Below are 21,116 nucleotides of genomic sequence, written 5' to 3' on the forward strand. Positions count from 1 at the left end.
TAGAAAATTGTTTGACCTAAAGTATTAGGAAAATATAGATCCATGGTTCTCATAGGCGGTGGGGTATGGCGGTTATTTTGTCCCCCAGAAAACATTTGGCAATATCTGGAAACACTTTTGGTTGTCACAACTGGGGAAGAGAGTGCTATTGGAATAGATTAAGAGATCAGGATGGCCTTAAACACCCAACAATGTACAGTACAATCCCCCTTTTCCCAACGAAGAATCATCTTACCCAAATATTAATAGTGCCAAGGTTGAGAAACCCTAACATAAAGGATATCTGGGTATCAATGTATAAATATATAATTTCTTCACATATAACATTTAAAAATTCATATTTAATTACAAATGATTTGTTCTACATTCCAGCAATACAAAGTGTTGCATTAGTACCACCAAAACCAAAGGAATTGGTGAGGCCAATAAATCTTTTCTCAGTTTTCCATTCCTGTGCCTTTAGTGGAACATAGTTGAGATCAAATTCTGGTTCTGTACAATCCAGGTTTAAAGTAGGTGGTAGTTTTTGATAATAACAAGCTAATGTGGTAAAAGCTGCCTCGGCCGCCCCTGCAGCTCCCAGCAGATGTCCTGTTGCTCCCTTAGTTGAGGAAACTGCAAGGGCATATGCATGGTCTTTGAAGAGATGTTTGATTGCCTTGTTTTCAGCAGCATCTCCCAATGGTGTGGAAGTAGCATGTGCATTTATATAGGATATCTCTTCAGGCTGTACACCTGCATCTTTTAAAGCAGCAGCCATACACCTAATAAAACAAGAAAAGACATCAGGACCAAGTTTAATTTTAACAAAAGTCTCTTCATCTGTATGGCTTATGTGAAACAAATGTAGGTATCCAAGTACACTGGATGAAAAGAATCCCTTATTCTAGTAATGGAATGCCATCTTGGATTACCATGTGAGTTAGGATGTCATCTCTACGGGAATAATGAGTCACACTCACTACCTTGGACTGGTTCATCACCAAGAGTTAAACACACAAGCTAATGCAAGATTGTATAATCTCAAATAAAATATAATTTCATTTATTTGCATTGGCATTTTTCCTTGGGGAAAAAATATCATCTTGACTCAAGACTAGAATAATTTTTCTTCCAGGGATTTTTGGAGTGTGGCAATTTTTTATGAGAATTGTAATTATGATGTTTTTCACATTTAAATTTAAAACTTGGCATACTTCCCAATAATCTACTGTTCCATTGTTTCAAATAACCTTTCAAAATCCTCTTTTATTTAGGCCATAAGAATTCTAAACAAAAAATTACAAAGGCAATCTAAGCCAAACAAACTTAAGAGTAAAAAAATATATCTGAAAGAACCTCTGAAAACGTTTTGGATGTCATCTTCCTTTAGTTCCTAAGAGAAATATACAGGTATGTATGTGTGTTTGTGTGTATATATATTTCTTAACAGCCAGTTCAGGGTATAATTTGAAGTACGCTGAAAGGTTTCCTGTGAACATAACCATTTCTTCATCCATTTTGTTACTATGCTTGACATTTTTAGCACTAGCAACTACTCACTAAAATTCAAAAGTAGGCCAGGCATGATAGCTCACGCCTGTAATCCCAGCACTTTGGGAGGCCAAGGCAGGACTGCTTGAGGCCAGGAGTTTGAGACCAGCTCTGGCTCTGGCAACAGAGCAAGACCCCAACTCTATTAAAAAAAAAAAAAAAAGAAAAAAGAAAAACAATCAAACAAAAACAAAATAAAAATTCAAACATATAATTTAGGGGTAGGTAAACTATGGCCCTGGCTAGATGCCTATTTTTGTAAATAGTTTTCACTGGAACACATTCATGCCCACTCATTTACATACTGTCTAAGGCTGCTTTCACATGACAATGGCAGATGGATTAGTTGCGACAGACTCCATGGCCCACAAAGCCAAAAATATTTACTATATTTTTCCCATTACAGAAAAGGTTGCTAACTCTGGCTAATTTAACTAAGTAAAACATAGTATGATTTAATAGCTATTAGCTATCTATTAACACATTATCAGGGACTTTTTTATTTTCATTTTAAAAGCACTAATCTATAACAGTTAACTTAAATGTAGTCCTTAAACCAGCAGTATCACCATCACCTGTTAGAACTACAGAATCTCCCAGTCTGGGAAATAAAGTGAAACCCCATCTCTACAAAAAAAAACAAAAACAAAAACAAAAACTGGTCTCAGTGGTGCATTCCTGTAGTCCCAGCTACTCAGGAAGCTGAGGTGATAGGATTGCTTGAGCCCAGGAGTTAGAGACTGCAGTGAGATAAGACTAGCATAAGCAATAAAGAGAGACCCTGTCTTTAAAAAAACAAAACAAAACAGAATTTCAAGCACCACCCTAGACCTACAGAATCAGAATTAGCATTTTAAATAAGATCCCTAAGTGATTATAGTTTGAGAAGTGCTGATTTGAAAAGAACAGAATTCTGTTGAAAAGAACAGAATCCTGCTGAAATGGAGCAAAGACCAGACACATCTAGAAGGGTTGACTTTACTTTCCAAGTCTGATGAAGGGTCAAAGAAGAGGACTTTGTGAGGGAGCACACTGATGCTTAAGCACAAATGGAGGCGTGAAAAGTTGGCAAAGGCACACATGGTCTTTTTCGCAACTCCACTGGTTTTAACTCAAATGCAATTTTGTAAGGATGTTCAAATGCTTTGAAATACTTCAAATATCTTAAGCAAAGAATTAAATAATCTTGTTTAGTCTAAAAATTAAAACAATAGAGATTCGGTACACCAAGGACAGACACTACAATTTTCCCTAATTTGGGACTCCCATTAAAGTGTCTTATTTGGAGAAATATTTTGAAGGAAAAAACCCATTTTTACCTTAAGGCACCTTCTCCTTCAGGATCAGGGGCAGTTATGTGACCAGCATCACCTGAGAGTCCATAGCCCAAAACTTCTGCATAGATCCGGGCTCTTCTTTGAACAGCATGTTCATATTCTTCCAGCACCAGCACAGCTGCACCTTCTCCCATTACAAAACCATCTCTCTTTGGATGAAATGGTCGACAGGCCAACTTGGGATCTGAGTTTGTGCTCAGAGCCCGGGCTCTGGAAAACCCAGCAAGAGATAAAGGGCTAATACAAGAATCTGTACCTCCAGCCACCATCACATCAGCATCACCACGGGCTATAAATCTAAAAGAGTCTCCCACAGCATGAGCTCCTGTGGTACAGGCTGTGGATACTGCATGATTTGGGCCCTTGAGTTTATATCGAATGCTGACCTGGCCTGCTGCCATATTGATCAGAATCTTAGGGACAAAAAATGGGCTAACTCTATTGTAACCTTTTGTCTGAAAATTCAAAGCAGTTTCAGAAACAACTTCAAGAGGAATCATTCCCATGCCAATTGCAACACCAGTAGCCACTTGATCAGCTTCTGACTGAGGATGCCAGCCAGAATCCTTCATGGCTAATTCTGCAGCCCCAATGGCCATGATGGTGGGAGAAGACATGGACTTGATATCTGATTTGGACACAAAGTTTTGTTCATTGAACTGACCTTCATCACTGCCTCTTGGCACATAAGCAGCAACACTGCAAGGGATACTCTTATACTCTTCACCAACCAGTGAAACAATTCCACTCTTTCCTGCGATAAGACGATCCCAAACCAAGTGAGTTCCAACACCAAGAGGAGTCACTAAGCCAATACCGGTAATGACAACTCGCCTATGCAATCTGTTTATTGGCTCAGTTCCGAAAAACTTCCTTTTACTTCTTGTTACCTGTTGGCATAATCTTGAACACAGAAGACGAGTGCTTGTAATTTTCAGGAAATTTTGCAGGCAATTGGACATGATTGAGATTCAGATGATCAGAAACACATTCCTGTAAAAGACCACAACACACCCAGGAGGTATTCTTTTATATAGCTTAAGGGCCTAAGGAAAGACATCCAAGGTGTTCCTTTGGGTGCTTGATATGAGCTGCTAACGAACACAGGGAAAATGTTACATAATTTCAATTTATACCTTAACATCAAACTACCTGTTTAAACTTATCTCCTTTTCTAGACTGTAAGTGCCCTCAGACATTTGAAGACAAATAAATGAATTGATGATTCATTCGATTCACCAAAACAGTAATTCAATGAAAAATATAAAGGCACCTCCAGCCTGATATGAGTTGCAGGAAGCATCCTTTGTCAGGATTACTGATAACTTCTTCTAAATAGCATTTCTGGTGTCAGTGGCACAGAAAACACATTTCAGGGCATATTATCTTAAGTAAGTGGGCTTTATCAATCTTTAATAATTAAGGATAACGAGCCTTTTCAAAACGCCACCCAGGGCCAAGAGCCCTAGACTGAGCGTCTGGATACGTGGGTTGGCAACAGACTCTGTGTCCAAGCTTGCGACTGGGGGAAGGGGGCGAGTCTTTCCACCCCTCTAAACTTCTCCAATTGAATCATCTGTGGAAGGAGGGGTTAGGACTGGTGGATCACTTCAAGGGTACTACAAAGGCCAGGGGCGGGAGTAATAGGGCGTAGTCACTCCCTGTACTGCCTCTCAGTCACCACCACACATGTACACAACTGAAGAAGCATGGCGACAGAAAAAGAAATCAGGCCCTAAGTCCTCGGACTTCCCTCTCGAAATTCAACCCCGACTTGATTTGACTGTAAAGGAGGAAAGGAGGGTCGAAGGAGGAGGGTAGCGAGCGATACCTGTAACACGTTTACAGCTCCAGACACACTCGCCACTGTCCTAGGCGATGACGCGCTCGAGCGCACGCGCACGCGCACGCTAATGCGCGCTCCCGCGCACGCATCCCGTTCGACTCCCCTTCCGCCGGTTGACTTTACGCCGCGTCACCTTGGCGGAGGTCAGACCTTGGGAGGCGGCTGGGTCGCTGTTTGCCTTAGCAGAGACTCTTCTCTCGGAACCTCAGTGACTCGCCGATAATTAAGGACCTGCAAATAACGCGATGAGATAGCATTTTCACCCATCAAAAAGGCATTTTTCTTTGCCAGTGATAATGCCCAAATATTCCTTTTTGTCGGAGAAGGGACACCATCGTATTCTACTGGAATTGTAAGAAAGAATTAAGGAAATGACTGCAGTCACAAAGTTATTGCTATAGCTCGGAACGTTATTAGTAATTGTGAGTAAAGTAGAACTAACCAAAATGGCCAACATCAGGAAATTTGTTGTGTATCTTGTGGTACATCCAAATGGCATGCAGCCGTTTAAAATAACTCTATGGGTGAATATTTATTAATGAGATGTTGAGACTATTTGTTAGGAGACATAGTTACAAAACAGTATATATCCGTTTTTTCAAAAATAATTCTTTAAAGAGCTGCAAGATATATAATGATTGTGATCTTTCCCTCATTTTTGCTTAGCTTTATTTAATAAAGCTTTTCTACAATAAACAAATGTTTTTGTAGTAAAGTTTTTACTTTTTAAAAGTTGTCACCAGGCTGCTCTGCTTATGGAGTAGTCATTCTTTGTTCCTTTACTTTCCTAATAAACTTCTTTCACTTAAAAAAAAAATTATCACCGGATTCGAGACAATACTTAAAAATATCACACCCATTGTAACACTGGAGACATTTGTTTCTAAGTGTCTGAAAAATTCATTAACTTTGCTCAGAGCGGATTGCAAATCGATAAAGGGAAAATACAACATGAAAAAGTAAAAAAGGCAAGAAGTCGACAAGATGGTATTCATTGAACATCTGTTTTTCACATGCTATCCCAGGCGTGTTTAGTCCTTGCTCTTCTTTAGAAAAATGGTTGACCATAGAATCTTCATCTGGACCTTCTAGTCATATTTATGTTTCTTTCTGGGCAATGCCTCTTGAAGCCATTGTTTCCAAGTAGAGTCCTCTGCATTCTTTCCTACCCCTACAGAAGAATGTGAGTCAAGCTTAGCTTTTCCAGGTTGGTCCTGGATTTAAATGAGTTTGGAAATCTATTTTGTTTAAAATAATTAAGCAAAATCCAGTTTGACCTTCGTCCCAGGCCTAACCAGTCACCTCTAGTATGATCCTCATCCAGTGACAAATAGAGTTACTTTAAGAAGAATTAAACACATGTGTTATAAAAAAACTAACACTTGATGAGTAAGTACCTAAACTTGATCTCTTTTCATTGCTGTCTTTAAAATAATAGTGAGAAAATACCTACAATATTTTTTCTGAAGCTGAACTCATATGAAACATACAATTTTAATGTGCTATTTCTTTTGTAATATCACAAATCATCTTGGCTAAGAGGTGACAAATTAAAATCTTTCAAAAAAGTAAAAAGACCATCATTTTTGTATCTACCTCATCACCTTTGATCTGGAAAAGGGTGGGAAATTTTATGATATTTTATAGCTTTACGTTTTTGGTACCGTATTTCCTGCTACAATCCCATGGTGTCTTCTTGCACCAAAATCTTCAAATGGGCTCTGCTTATCCTACCTTCCTATTAAGACTTTTTAGGTCTGCCTTAAATTCTTTGTAATCTGATTCAAAACTATCTTTCCAGTTATGGCTCCCATTCTCTACTGAGCTTTCCACCCAGCAAACTGATTTTCATACTATACATGTCTTGATTGACCCTAACTTTTCTCATCTCTGTACTTTTGGTATTGTCAACAACCATTCATTTTCTTCCTATCGATGCTTGAAGTTTGAATGCAAAAATGAGTAGAGGTATGGCTCTTGCTTTCAAGAAGTTCATGGTCTAATAAAGTTCATGGTCAACCCATTAGAAACAAGTAAGTGCAAACTACTGAAACAGGTGCTGTAGCGGAACTATTACAACACAAAAGGGACAATGAGGTCTGTGCTACCTTGTAAAATCAGAAAAGGCTTCAGAGAAATGATCCTTGAACTACATCTTGGAAATGAATATTTGTCTAGTAAATTGGGTGGGAAAGGGCATCCTGGCAGGAAGAGTAGAACAAAGGCCTGGAGAAATGAAGTGTCATGGTATCTTCCACAAACAGTTAAGTATGTGGCCCATGTCAAATTTGAAGTGTGGGACAAAGCAACAGTAAAAGCATGAGAGTAAGACAGGCCCAGGTCACAAAAGCCTGGGGTATCATACTGAGGACTTTGGATTTAATCCTGTAGTTCAGAGAGCATATGCTAGCCTCCATGGTATAATTTGGAGTGCAACATTCTTTTATTGATTCTAAACTCCTCTAGAAAGGACATGGTAAACTCTCTCATTCCCTTCACCGGAGTCTCTCTTACTCCTCTTTGTCTTGAACAAAGCCACTTAAAATATTTAAGTTACCAGCCTGGTTCCTGACACCATTTGACTTTAGAATGTGGGTAGAGGGAGCCATAGAAAACTTTTTACCAGGAGAACAACATGATCAGATGGCTGCTTTAGAAAGATCACTGTTGCACAAATGAGCAGGGTGGATTGGAAGGATGTGGAAATGGACACAAGGAAGAAAGTTAAGAATGGACGCAACACGATGAGGCTCTGAGGGCAATGGCAAGGAGAGATACAGGAGATGTTGAGAAGGAAACATTACTAGGATACTGTACATGATTTAAGGAGGGTGGGGAGTCTCTCACAGCTAGCAAGTCCTCTCCTTTCTCACCTTCTCAACCTCTCAATTTAAGGCCTCTGTTCAAATTGTCCCCCCTCACTGAAACTGCAGCTCTCAATGAAATTTCCCTCCCTCTAAACTAGTAGTTCTCAAAGTTTCCCGTGTATCAAAATCACCTGAAGGGCTTGTTATCACACAGATTGCTGGGCCCCACCTTTAAAGATGGAGCTTCAGAATTTGTTTTCCTGACAAGTTTCCTGCTGATGCTGCTGTTGCTTGTCCAACCACTGCTCTAAACTTATGACTTCTATGAAAGTAGGGACCATACTTGTCTCCTTCACAGTGCTGAGCAACTAGTAGTCACTTCATAAATATATGATGAATAAGTGAATTATGGAATGAATAAATCAACATTTATCCTTATATTTGAGAGTACACATGCACTTTTTGTGCATATCTCACCAAATGACTTTTGCGAAAACCAATGCCATAGCATTAATATTGTGATAAAAATGTAGTCCATAAAATCATAGAAATCACCATTTTAAAAAAATCATCTGAAATTTAAGTCCTTCCAAATAACTCTTTAGTAACACTTCCGTTAAAGTTCTTGAGTAACTATAATCTCTTTTGAATACCGCCATTTATAAAGCTATTAAGGGAATCCATTATAATAAGGGACTTTGTCTCTCATTTTCCTGGCTGCTTCCTCCACTTCAGTCAAGTTGGAGATATTCTAATTCTTCCGTTTCCTTTAGAAAAGCTGAGTAAGTTACCCTACCTTTTATACCCATCGTTGTTTCAAACAACCAAAGAATGGTCTAGTACTAAATCAGCATTGAAATTCTTGTTCTTTTATTTTATTTTATTTATTTATATTTGTCCCAAAATAAAGATATTTTTTTCCAGGATTTCACTTTTATTAAAAACATCATTTTTAGAGTTGACATATCATGGCATTGTTCTTTTTTTTTTTTTTTCCTTCGTTTTGAGAGAGAGTCCTGCTCTGTCGCGTAGGCTGGAGTGCAGTGGGGCGATCTCAGCTCACTGCAACCTCTGCCTCCTGGGTTCAAGTGATTCCCCTGCCTCTCAGCCTCTCAAGTAGCTGGGACTCCAGGCGTGCTACCGCGCCTGGCTAACGCTATTCTTTAATAAAACAGAAAAAAGAACTCTCTAAATTTTTCCCAGGATTGGTTTGGTGATATTAAAAAGTTAACCTCCATAAAAACCATCAGCAAGGAGAGGGGTTGAAGTCTTTCAGGAATTTATATAGGGATTCACTATTGTGTGACTACATTAAGTGATTAACCAACAACTCTTTATTCAGAATCTGCTGTGTGCAAAGCAGTCTGAGACAGGTGGCATAAGAGACTTTTAATCAAATAGGGAAGACAAAACTAATGATAACTTACAATGAGATAGCGTTTTAGTTGAGGAAACAAACTATTATGAAGAGATAAACAAGTCATTTTGTTCCCCCACAAAAGTACCCTATGACCATTCTATCTGTCAGAGGGAAGCCTGAGCTAGCAGCTTTCTGCCCTTTACTTGACACCTCTGCTTCAATACCAGAGCATTTCCACTTTGGTGTTTTGTATACAGACAATCTTCCTATCTTTTTTTTTTGGTAGAGATGGGGTCTTGCCATGTTGCCCAGGGTGGTCTCAAACTCCTGGGCTCAAGCGATTCACCTACCTCAGCCTCCCAAAGTATTGGGATTATAGGCATGAGCCACCATGTCCAGCCCCTAAATTTTTATTTGGAAAAATATAAAAAAAAATCTGTTGCATTTTAAAAAGTCACAAATACTGTATAATATATATTATTCTCATATAATTAGTAAAGTATAAATAAATGTATCAATGGAAAAAAGAAACCCAAATGAAGAGGAATAAAGTTTGTGATAGCTATATCCCCAGACCCAAGCCCCCAATCCATTGTGTAGTTATAGGAGACTACATTTCCCAGACTCTCCCCTTTTATCTTTTTATGTTTTATTTTTATTTTTATTTTTTGTAAATCTGGCCTTACTGAAATACCCTCTTTTATCTTGATGAGGCCTCATTCTTAGCAATGATATGGTAGAGAAAATGCTGTATGTCATTTCTGGGCTTATGTGGTTAAAAGTAGGTGTGACTTTTTTTTTTTTTTTTGTCCAAGCAGGCTGCCTGGATTTGTAAATAAAATTTCACTGGAACATAACCATGTCCATTTATTTTCAAGTATTGTCTGTGGAGCTACAACTGTAGAGGCAGAGTTAAATAGTTGAGACAGACCTTATGGCTCACAAAGCCTAAAACACTTACTATGTGGCCCTTTACAGAAAAATGTTTCTTGACCCCTGTTCTAAGGGATGGAAGGAGACTGGGTCCACTGACATTATGACACCTGCATTATTAAACTGTTATATGAGCCAGAAAGAAATTACTCTTGTGTTAAGCCACTGAAAATTTTAGTTACAGAAGCTAGCAACATACTACTTTCTGTTGAACACACCATACTTGGAAGCTGGTCCAAAGATCTACATATTTATTAAAAGCGTACGTATATCTGGGAGACGAATAGTCATTGAAGTGGATTGGCATAGCTTAGGGTCTTGCTCGGAGATTCTGGAAGAAAATTTCAAGTCTTAAAAGCCAACAGATGAAACATCAAGAAATGTAAAAGAAGTTATTCAGGCAAATCACTTATCTTAAGAAATAAAGTCAAGACAAATACTTGGTGAGGTTGAAAAGGGATTTCTGCAAAGAAGGAAGCCAGTGGTAAAGTACACTTTCAAGGACATGGTGGGGCAGAGACTGGATTAAAGTAGTTAGGGATGCATCTTCTAAGAGGAATAAAAGACCTTGATCATATGATATACCTAAAAAACAAGTCACAAAATAATACTTACCCTTACTGTGTGGGATGCAAATTTTTATTTTCTTCCCTTCCCGCCCCCGACATTCTATAATATCGCGTAATTATTATGCATGTGTTTTACGCTGGTCACCACGCAGTAAACCGAATCCACAACCCATTATTACGTTGCAACCTATGGTTTAAAAATACACTTCCTTACAGAGGAATCATATACTAGTTGAGCTGGGACTTAGATTTTCAGTCATTCGCCAAATTCTGAAAAGAATCCACGTAACAAACCCAGCAGAGTTTATAGCCATGGTTTTGTTTTTGACGTTTGTTGCTCCTTCCTTCTGGGGTCTTTCATCCACATCTATGTAGAACGTCCTGACAATCTGCGAAGTGAAGGCGCTAAGGTCGTTTTATTTGTGGGGAAAGGAGAGAGGTACATGCGGTTTCTCCACCTTAATAGCTGGATCGATTAGGCTGGCCCCGGGGCGCAGAGGGATCCGGGTTTCTGAGAGGCACGTGCCAGCACTATTCTCCCGGTACCTCTAGACTAAAGCCGACCTCCCCTCCAGCCGAGCTCATCCGTCCTAAGGACTCGACAACCCCCTCCTCCAGCCCCACGCCCCTCAGCCCCGGCGCCCAGGCCCCGCCCTCCCTGCGGAACCCCTCCCCAACCTGTACGACCAGGCCCCAACCCTGGGTCGAAGCACCTCGCCCCAGCCGGCCGAGGCCCCCCAACGTTGCTCCGAACAGCCCCTCGCCCCTCCCGAAGGGGCAGCAGTAGCTCCCAGCCGAGCTGCCCTGCTCACGCCCCAGGCCCCCGACCCCGCCCCAGGCCCCGACCCCGCCCCTCCCGGTGGCTGCGGTAGCCGCTGCGCGCTGAAGCGCCTGCTCAGTGTGGGACACGGAGCGCGAGGGGCGGCGGCGGCCGCTGGCGCTCAAGCATGGCGGCGGCGGCTCTGGGCAGCTCCTCAGGCTCGGCGTCCCCGGCCGTGGCCGAGCTCTGCCAGAACACCCCGGAGACCTTTCTGGAGGCCTCCAAGCTGCTGCTCACCTATGCTGACAACATCCTCAGGTGCAGGGCAAAGGGGTCGAACGGCGGGTACCGGGGTGGGTGGGCCGCGGCGCCTTGCTCGGCTAGGGACTGGGGGCGTCCGGCCTGAGCTTCGGAGGGCAGCGACACCCGGACAGACCGGGACCTGGAGCTGGTTCTGCTCCTAACGTCCGAGCCCGCCAGCCAGGGGCCTCGGGACCCGGCCAAGTCCCACCCCCGCTCGAGAAGAGGAAGTTTCTTTGCAGTTGTGACTTGGCACCTGCAGTCAGGGTGCTGCGGGTGGACTGGAGTCCCGGAAGCGGGGCCGGGCGCAGGAGAGGTAGGAAGGCGTGCTGCGGACACTGCCGCTCTTCTCGTCGTTTAACGACCTCAGATATCAGGACACAACCGTAACCGCACCGCGCGTGTCATTCCCCCTGCGTGCATTTTTTCGAGCGGAGTGGCTTACATTTCCACATACTTACCAGAAGTTAGTCACTGACAAAGTGATGTTTTCTTCCCATGTTGAGACTATCCGAGTACTAAAGCATAATGCTTCTGAAGTGGTGGGTTTTAAAATTTTTAATGTTTTCTTCTGCCCACTTTTGTTGATCGAAGCATTATAGTATTTTGAAGTTACGTTTTTTATATTAATACCTGGACTCTACTATATAAACTATTTAAGAATTCCTGGAGGTAATCGCCTTGGATGAGAGTAATTTGCTTCATTTTCCTGTCAGCAAAATTGCACTTCTAGAGGTCTAGGGGACCTTGTAGATTTCGGGAATTGGGGGGCAAGTTTGATTATTCATTTTGAATGAGTACCCATCTCAACTCTGCAGATCAAATGATGTGTCTTAATGGAGAGACATGGTGTTGGGGGAGGGAAATGGAACTGAGGTTAAAGGAGTGCCACTTGCTTTAGTGATGTTACCTCATTTATCAGGTCACCGTGATTAATTAATTAGGTTCTCTGTTCCCATCAGCCCCTGGTGCATTAAGTGGTTGGTAAATTATCATGAAGTCTAAGAGGAAATTCTTCTCAGTTTCAAGGTTATGTTTCATGTGACCCAATTTTAGACATTAGTTACATGTGCAGTTTTTAAAATCCATGTCAGTAATATTTCATTTAGGCAATGGTAATGATGTTTAAAGTAAATTGAAGGGAAAATATGTTGAGCCCTTATTTTGTGGCAGATGCTATGAAGGATGCAACATATAGCCTGTTCACAGCTACATAATTGTGACCTGTGTGGGGACCTCCTTCGTGCTCTGTGACACCTTCTCAACTCACCTTTTTCACCCTTTGGGGCCTTACAGCTCTTCACAGTACAAGGATGCCAAGGGACTCCATAAATGAACTGATAGGCTGGGTTCTCCAGAGCCCATTAGCTGGGACTTACCGCCTGGAAAGCCACCAAGCTATTTAAACCCCACTAGTCAGAAAAAAGAGGTGCCCTTGTAATGAAGACTCACTTCTGCTTTAAATCTAGTGAAACCGAAAATGCTGAGGTTTAGCTTGAGGAGGAAACCTTTGCATGCAAATAATGACATTTAACATCATAATCTTCATTAGGAATGTTTACTAATGGCTTGTTTCTGATTTTTTTTTTTTTTTGGAGACGGAGTTTGCTCTTGTTGATGAGGCTGGAGTGCAGCGGCGCAATCTTGACTCACTGCAACCTCCGCCTCCCGGGTTCAAGATTCTGAAAGATGAGGGGTGTGGCAGTGAGCTCAAAGGATAGTGGACACACTGGAATAATGCTGAGAAGAGTTTAAGAAAGTCTTTGTGCGTTGCTTTTCCAGGGATAGGAAAGAGGATATGATGGGTTTGAAGTCTAAAGTCCCTACAGCCCTCTAAGTCTTTGAGGGCTTCAGGGTGAGGCCTTTGGTATCAATCTATGCACAAAACCATGGTCAGTTTACTCAACATATTTAATAAGAAAAAAGATAGAATTTGAGGAACTGGATGTGACTGTCATTGCTGGACCCTGTTTGCAGTATTCTTTTACTGAGAAAAATAGATTAATGTGAGGTCCACAGATGATATAAAAATAAAATTGCTCACTGGGCACGGTGGCTCACTCCTGTAACCCCAGCACTGTGGGAGGCCAAGGTGGGCGGGTTACTTGAGCTTAGGAGTTAGAGACCAGCCTGGGCAACATGGCGAAACCCCGTCTCTACAAAAAAAAATACAAAAAACTAGCCGGGCGTGGTGGCGGGTGTCTGTAGTCCCAGCTACTCTACTCGGGAGGCTGAGGCAGGAGAATGGGGTAAACCCGGGAGGCGGAGCTTGCAGTGAACTGAGATCCGGCCACTGCACTCCAACCTGCGCGACAGAGCGAGACTCCGTCCCCCCCAAAAAAATTAAATTAAAAATAAATAAATAAATAAGTCAAGCGTGGTGGCAGACACCTGTAGTCCCAGCTATTTGGTGGGCAGAGGTGGGAGGATGGCTTGAGCCCATGATTATGCCACTGCGTTCTAGCCTGGGTGGCAAAGTGAGATCCTTTCTCAAAAAATAAATAAATAAATAAATCTCACTAGAAATTAAGGAGGAAAATCTATATTGTATATCAATAGTTAAATGGAAGCAACATATATCAAAATAACAAAGGCCAGTCGAAGTGGCTCCTGCCTGTAATACCAGGGCTTTAGGACACCCCAGGTGGAAGGATTGCAGCTGGGTCAACACAGTGAGACCCCATCTCTTCATGAAAAAAAAATAGCCAGGTGTGGTGGCTTGCCTGTAGTCCTAGCTGCTTCAGAGACTGAGGCAGGAGGATTGCTGAGCCCAGGAGTTCTAAGCAGCAATGAGCTTTGATAGTGCCATTGCACTCCAGCTGGAGTGACAGAGCAAGACTTTGTTTTTTAAAAACAAAACAAACCAAACTATATGAGAACGGATGTGTATTTTATAAGAATTTTTAAACAATTGTGAAAGAAGGAAGAAACTAGAAAATTCGCCCAGAGAAAGACCGAGCATGTAGAGATCTGAAAGCTGTAAGGAAAAGAATAGATTAAAATAGCTCAAGCAGTTTTGAACCAGTAGGTTATATCATCCTGGTGGTACTGACATGTTTATCACCCTGTGAAATACATTGAGTGTCAGGAAAAGATGCCTCATTTATCTAAAACTAGCTTTGATAAATGTAGGATTATTTTATAGTTCAGTTTTCTTAAGTGGTAAGAAAGAGAGGCTCACTTGTAACACAGTGTAGCATGGAAGCCAGGAATGCTGAATGTTCTGTAGTGCTCAAGGAAACTCCACTAAGAAAAGGTCCCACGTGTTAATGGTGCTGAGACTGAGAAACCCTAATCTAATACACAGAATAAAGAGTTGAGAATAAAATTTTCTTTGTATTTAACAACCATCCGTGATTCTCAAATTACATACAGTAAAGAACAATGTTTTTGTTTTAATTTCCAATCCCTTATGGACCAATAACTTTTGTAAAATACACTGAAAATTTCATGGCAGTATCAAATTGCTATATACCAAACATTCCATTTCTGTACTTCTTGCTTCATTTTTATGCCCTTGTAAACAAACAAAAGATTTCTGTACTTCTTGCATATGGGTAGCAAATAATTTGTAGATTAGCACCAATCTGTGGACATTTTGAATAGCACTATTTCGAGCTTTTGTCTCTGAATATTCTGTAATAAACTTACATGATTTTTGAAATTAGGGAAAAGTTTAAAAACATTCATTGAGTATTTATGACATTTGGCAATAGGTAGTTGACTGGTGAAAAACAAATGCAAAATTTGTTAAAACTTATAAAATTAAAATATTTGCTTTTTGGTTTTGTTTTTATGTCAGAATACCTATGGAACATGTGTAGATAGGACAAAGTTGATAAGTCATTTGCTAGCATTTGCCTACTCACCATACCATACCCCAGGCTGATGGCTTCTTATGGAAGTACATCTTCCTGTGGATCCCAGACACTGCCTCAGAATCCTCCTTAACATAGTACTTAAAGAAGTCCTATCACTTTAAGGCAGTTGGTGTCAGATATGAAAGTTATCATCCTAAACTATGTTCTGAGAGTCTTTTGTATATAATACTGTCTTTATCTTAACCTTATGTTCTTTTAATGTTTTTTTCAAACAATTCTTCTGATTTATCAAAGTAATTAAAAATCTCAAACAAAAACTTTTCATGTGCTGGTTTCTTGTCTCAAGTATGCTATTCAAAATCTTAATTATGGTAAAAGAAATTTATATCTTCCTTTTATTGCTGTACTGTGTTGAGAATGTGTCTTGGGCCAGGTGCGGTGGCTCACGCCTGTAATCCCCAGCACTTTGGGAGGCCGAGGCAGGTGGATCACCTGAGGTTAGGAGTTCGAGACCAGCCTGGCTGACATGGTAAAACCCCGTCTCTACTTAAAAAATGCAAAACTTAGCCAGGAGCGGTGGCGCGCCCCTGTAATCCCAGCTACTTGGGAGGCTCAGGTGGGAGAATTGCTTGTACCCAGGAGGCAGAGGCTGTAGTGAGCCGAGGTTACACCACTGCACTCTAGCTTGGGCAACAGAGCGAGACCCCCTCTCAAAAAAAAAAGAATGTATTTTAAACTGAAGGGAGACCCCCCACCTCAAAAAAAAAATGTACCTTAAACTTAACAGCACAGAATGTAACTTACTGTTTTCACTTACAGTAAGAACAATCACTGATTTAGGGAAGAAAGAAAATCAAGTGACTATAAAGGTATACCTAGGTCATGTTTGTTGAAAGTAAAGTCTTTGAAGAACTATGACCTGTTTTGTTTGTTTGTTTTGTTTTGTTTTGTTTTTTTGGAGACGGAGTCTTGCTCTGTCACCCAGGCTGGAGTGCAATGGCACAATCTCAGCTCACTGCAACCTCCGCCTCCCAGGTTCAAGCGACTCTCCTACCTCCTACCAAGTAGCTGGGACTAGAGGTGTGCATCACCACGCCCAGCTAATTTTTGTATTTTTAGTAGAGGCAGGGTTTCACCATGTTGGCCTAGATGGTGTCAGTCTCTTGACCTCGTGATCCACCAGCCTCAGCCTCCCAAAGTGATGGAATTACAGGTATGAGCTACTGCACCCAGCCGTGATCTGTTTTTATATAACTTTTTAGTTTCTTTCATTCATTTCACGAATATTTGTTAACCACCATCTATGTGCCAGGCACCATTCTATATGATGAAGATTCATCAGAACAAAACAGATAAAATTTTTTGCCCCTGTTCAGAGATTACATGGATTTTTTTTTAAACAGCCTAAAAGACTCATTAAGGTGTCTAGACTTAACAGCACAGATTTAATATGTCACATGGATTTTCTTTGTGGCAGCATTAATATTATGAGGTGTGAAATTAAACAGTGAGGTGGTGCTAGATGTGTACTGAAGTAAGAGTCACAAAATTGAACTACTTTTCCAGACTGCTTCCTATTTATTTGAAGTTCAAGCCTATGCTACCATGTAGGAATGTAGCCAGTATAAAATATTAAAAGGAATACAAAAACACTATGAAAAATATAAATTACCATATATAATCAAACTTTTGTTTTTTGTCAGAAACCCTAATGATGAAAAATATAGATCTATCCGGATTGGAAACACAGCTTTTTCTACTAGACTCTTGCCTGTCAGAGGAGCTGTTGAATGTTTATTTGAAATGGGCTTTGAAGAGGTAAGTATGTTCGAGGATTTCCTCTCCCCTCTTCACGCACAAAGCAGTCGTTATCATGTTAGTGAATAATTGTTTGAATAAGATAATGTTTTTTAATTTATCATTTTGGGAATCAGTAGAAATAGTTGTTTCTTCACTGATTGGACATTTAAAAATCACAGCAAGTATAGTTTAAAATTTCAGTAAAGTATAACAACGCTCCAAAGAGAAATTCTTACGAGTCTTAATTCTTGAGAAGAAGGGAGGGTCAAACATGCAACCCCAGGACCAAATGTGGTTCACTTTAGGCTTTTAGCAAAAACCTGATTTGTGAGCACACGTGAATACTAATAGATCTAGCTACCTGTCTCTAGTAGGAAATGAAAAGAGTCTGAAGTAAACAGAAAAACTGAGTTCAGTTACCACACAGAAGGGGTTTCTTCTGTGACAGGAGAGGAGTCTCAGTATGTTTTTTTGTTTACTTCAAACGAATATTTTGGTGTTACCTTTTGGAATCTTGTGGTGTAGTTTAATTTTATGACACATTGAAAGTAGTTATTAAGATTCTGAATTTTCTTTATGTTTATATCCTTAACTAGTTCTCCTTTGTAGAGTGTTGAAAGAATTTGAACAGGTTACAGAGACTCAGTAGTCAGTAGTAGTTAGAATAGGCAATCGTAGAAATTGTTAAAGAGAGATGCTGAGCTGCTATGTAAGATTCAATTTCCTTCGTGCCTCTCTGCTTGCCTCCCCAGGTTCCATTTCAGTCCCTGAAGTAACAGTAGTGAACAAAGTAGTAGATATAGTCCCATCTCACGTGGAGCTTACATTTCTAATAGTTTAAACAGCCAGTAGATGTGAAAACAAGATGAGTGCAAAGAAGAAAATAAGACCAGGTAATAGAATAAAAAGTACTTTGCATGGCAGGTAGTGGTCAGGGAAGGCCTCTCTGAGGAGATGACATTTGAGCTGTGACTTGAAAGATCTCAGGTACCTGAAACTCTCAAGTAAGAGTATTTCAGACAGAAGGATTAATGTGTGTAAAGGATTTCCTGCAGGAGTAACCGTGAAACAGAAATAAGCTGCATAGGGAGGCAGAGACCAGGACATGTGGGGTCTTGAGGACTGTGGCAAAAGACTTAGACTTTATTCTAAGTGAGATGAGAAGCCATGGGGAATTTTTTTTTTTTTTTTTTTTTTTTTTGAGATGGAGTTTCGCTCTTGTTGCCCAGGCTGGAGTGCAATGATGCAATCTCGGCTCACCATAACCTCTGCCTCCTGCGTTCAAGCGATTCTCCTGCCTCAGCCTCCCAAGTAGCTGGGATTATAGGCATATGCCACCAAGCCTGGCTAATTTTGTATTTTTAGTAGAGATGGGGTTTCTCCATGTTGGTCAGGTTGGTCTCGAACTCCTGACCTCAGGTGATCTGCCCGCCTTGGCCTCCCAAAGTGCTGGAATTACAGGCGTGAGCCACCGTGCCCAGTCTGGAAAGTTTTAAGTAGGGAAAAATATTTTTGAAGATTATTCCAGCTTGCTGTAAAGAGAATTCTTGGAGGTGGTGGGATGGGGACAAGGGATGAAGCAGGGAGACCAGTTAGAAAGCTTATTATGTTAGTCTAAATAAGAAATGGTAGTGGTTTGTGTAAGGTCCATGAAGGCAGGGCTTTTTGTCATTTCTGTTCCTTGTGTTGCTAGCTCCTGGAATAATGCTGGTACCTTAGAAATGTTAGGCATTCAATAAAGATTTGTTGAATTAAGTACTGATGGTGGAGATGGAGAGAAGTAGATGGATCCAGGATTTCTTTTTGTGGCAGAATCAACAGGACTTGCTGGTGATTTAGATGTAAGATATAAGGGAAAGGAAGGAATCAGGGACTTATCTATGTTTTGGTTTAAGCAGCTAATTGGATGGGAGTATCATTATTTGAGATAGAGAAGCCTTGGAGGGTAGCAGGTTTTAAGGGAGAAACCACCACCTGTCTTTGGACAATTGTGACTAATTTGCTGTCAAATATTCAAGTAGAGATGTCAAGCAGTTGGATATATGAGTTTACAACCCCAAAGGAGAGACTAGGCTGGGGATATAAATTATGGTGTCATCTGATTGTAGATGATACACAGGCATCTTAACATAAAGAATTTAAAATTCCTTGTTCAAGGAAGTGCCAGTTTTCAAGATTCAAATTGGTTGGGAAAATTGAGTAAATGGCAACTGAAGGCTCTACCCATTTCTCATGTTGAAGTGTCACATATTTAATAGAATTAGATTTGTCTTTCATTCAGCAAATATTTGAGTGCTGAGTAGGATAGCCAGCCATTCCAGTTTGCTCAGTGCTGTCCTGGTTTTAGCAGTGAAAGTCCCACATCCCAGAAAACCCCTCAGTCTCAGGCAAACCAGTGTTGATCACTCCAGTGCCAAATAACAGGCCACACTGAGACTTGTAGTAGTATTTGATGCAAATGGAGTCACAATTTCAGAAAAGATTAACAGGTTTTGATATGACTAATTTATACTGTTTCTGTTCGGCTTTAGACATCGCATCTCAGGACTTGTCTGAAGTAAATGTTTTATCAGCGTGGCTAAGTTTAGGAAGAACTAATAGTGCTGAAACTGAACTCTACCACCAAAAAGAAATTTGGTGGGCTTTTTAAAGAATAATTATATGGATACATGATAGTTGTACATTATGGGGTGCAGGTGATATTTTGATGCAAGCATACAAATGTGTAATGATCAAATCTGATTAAGTGGAATATCCATGATCTGAAGCATTTATCATCTCTTTGTGTTAGAAACATTCAAAATTCTGTCTTCTAGCTATTTTGAAATACACAATGAATTGTTCTTAACCATAGTCACCCTACTGTGCTGTAGAACATGAGAAATTATTCCTCCTATTTAACTATAATTTTGTACCCATTAACCAATCTCTTTCTATTGCCCAGTCCCTTCTATCCCTCCAAGCCTCTGGTAACTGCCATTCCACTCTTCTTTATTTTTTTAAATTTGTATTTAATTTTGTAATATATTTTTACAATCACTCTTTTCTTCTATGGGATCAGTTGTTTTAGCTCCCAAATATGAGTGAGAACATGTGTTATTTGTCTTTCTGAATCTGGCTTACTTAACATAAGGTCCATCCATTTCCATCCATGTTGATGTAAATGACAGGATTTTGTTCTTTTTTATGGTGGAATAATATTCCATTGTGTATATATACCACATATTCTTTATCCATTTATCTGTTGATGGACAATTAGGTTAATTCCATATCTTGGCTATTGTGAATAGTGCTGCAGTAAACGTAGGAATGCAGATATCTCCTCAATATGCTGATTTTGGAAAATGGTGGATAGGAGACAGGACTAACTTGCAGCTCCCAGTTGGACTGACAGAACAGTGCCTGGAAACTCACATCGTGAACTTTTGCTCTGAGAACTGCCACAGGAACATTCCAGGAAAACCAAAAGATTTCACAGATCCTTTGAAAAAAGCAGCTTGCTGCTGCAAATTCCATGAGACAGAGGAAAATCTGTAAGTGCCTGAAGTGTGAGGGGGGAAAGTCCACTGGGGAACCTGAAAATCCAGATCATGGGAGAAGGGTTTAACTTTACCTAGAGCTGAAATGAATTTAGAGAGCTGAGCGAAATACAAAAGTAGAACAAGTGGCGAGAAGAGCCTGCAGGCACTCCTGGCCACCAAGGAAGCCATTTCTGACTTTATCTCACAGGGGTCCTTGGGGAGGGCTGCCAGTGGAATTGGGGAAGGACCACAGGGAGAATGAAACTTGCAGCTGAAAACGAATTTTCCTGGACTGGGGAGTATAGGGGAGGTGGCAAAGAGGAAATGCAGATAGAAGCACAGAAGCCAAGGCAGACGGAGAGGGGTGAAGCCTGAAAGCCCTGATTGCTTTATCAGTGGGGAGACTTGTAGCCTGGGGCAAAATCTCAGTGCTGCGCACACTGTCTGGATATAAACATGGTGCTATGGGTGGCTCATGGTGAGAGTGAGACTGGCCCTTCTGGCTGCGTGGGAGTGCGGTAAGGCCTGT

The 21,116-nt window shown here is 40.7% G+C and overlaps 2 protein-coding genes across 4 annotated transcripts in view; one reads left to right on the forward strand and one right to left on the reverse strand.

The window, feature by feature from the left end:
- Positions 1 to 323: 323 nt before the first annotated feature.
- OXSM (3-oxoacyl-ACP synthase, mitochondrial) lies at positions 324 to 4,767 on the reverse strand. Its single transcript, XM_001091681.5, has 3 exons — positions 4,702 to 4,767; positions 2,853 to 3,863; positions 324 to 764 (listed from the first exon to the last, which is right to left on the reverse strand). Exons 2-3 carry the CDS (start codon positions 3,830 to 3,832, stop codon positions 362 to 364), a joined length of 1,383 nt encoding a protein of 460 aa, XP_001091681.1. The 5' UTR covers positions 3,833 to 3,863; positions 4,702 to 4,767; the 3' UTR covers positions 324 to 361.
- A 6,544-nt stretch (positions 4,768 to 11,311) lies between these two features.
- NGLY1 (N-glycanase 1) overlaps positions 11,312 to 21,116 on the forward strand; it is a 67,355-nt gene continuing 57,550 nt past the window's right edge. For all 3 annotated transcript variants that reach the window (XM_015132298.3, XM_015132300.3, XM_015132302.2), the window contains exons 1-2: positions 11,312 to 11,463; positions 16,970 to 17,084. In XM_015132298.3, the coding sequence (XP_014987784.2) occupies positions 11,333 to 11,463; positions 16,970 to 17,084 (246 nt within the window). In that variant the 5' untranslated portion in view covers positions 11,312 to 11,332. The remainder of the gene's footprint in view (positions 11,464 to 16,969; positions 17,085 to 21,116) is intronic.

Source organism: Macaca mulatta, chromosome 2 (assembly GCF_049350105.2).
Source record: "Macaca mulatta isolate MMU2019108-1 chromosome 2, T2T-MMU8v2.0, whole genome shotgun sequence".
Taxonomy (NCBI): Eukaryota; Metazoa; Chordata; class Mammalia; order Primates; family Cercopithecidae; genus Macaca; species Macaca mulatta.

Bases quoted from the DNA above. Each gene is read 5' to 3' on its own strand.
- OXSM (XM_001091681.5), bottom strand. From the start codon at position 3,832: ATGTCCAATTGCCTGCAAAATTTCCTGAAAATTACAAGCACTCGTCTT. The intron at 765-2,852 runs GTAAAAATGGGT...TTGTTTTATTAG, and splicing joins GAAGGAGAAGGTGCCTTAAG to GTGTATGGCTGCTGCTTTAA.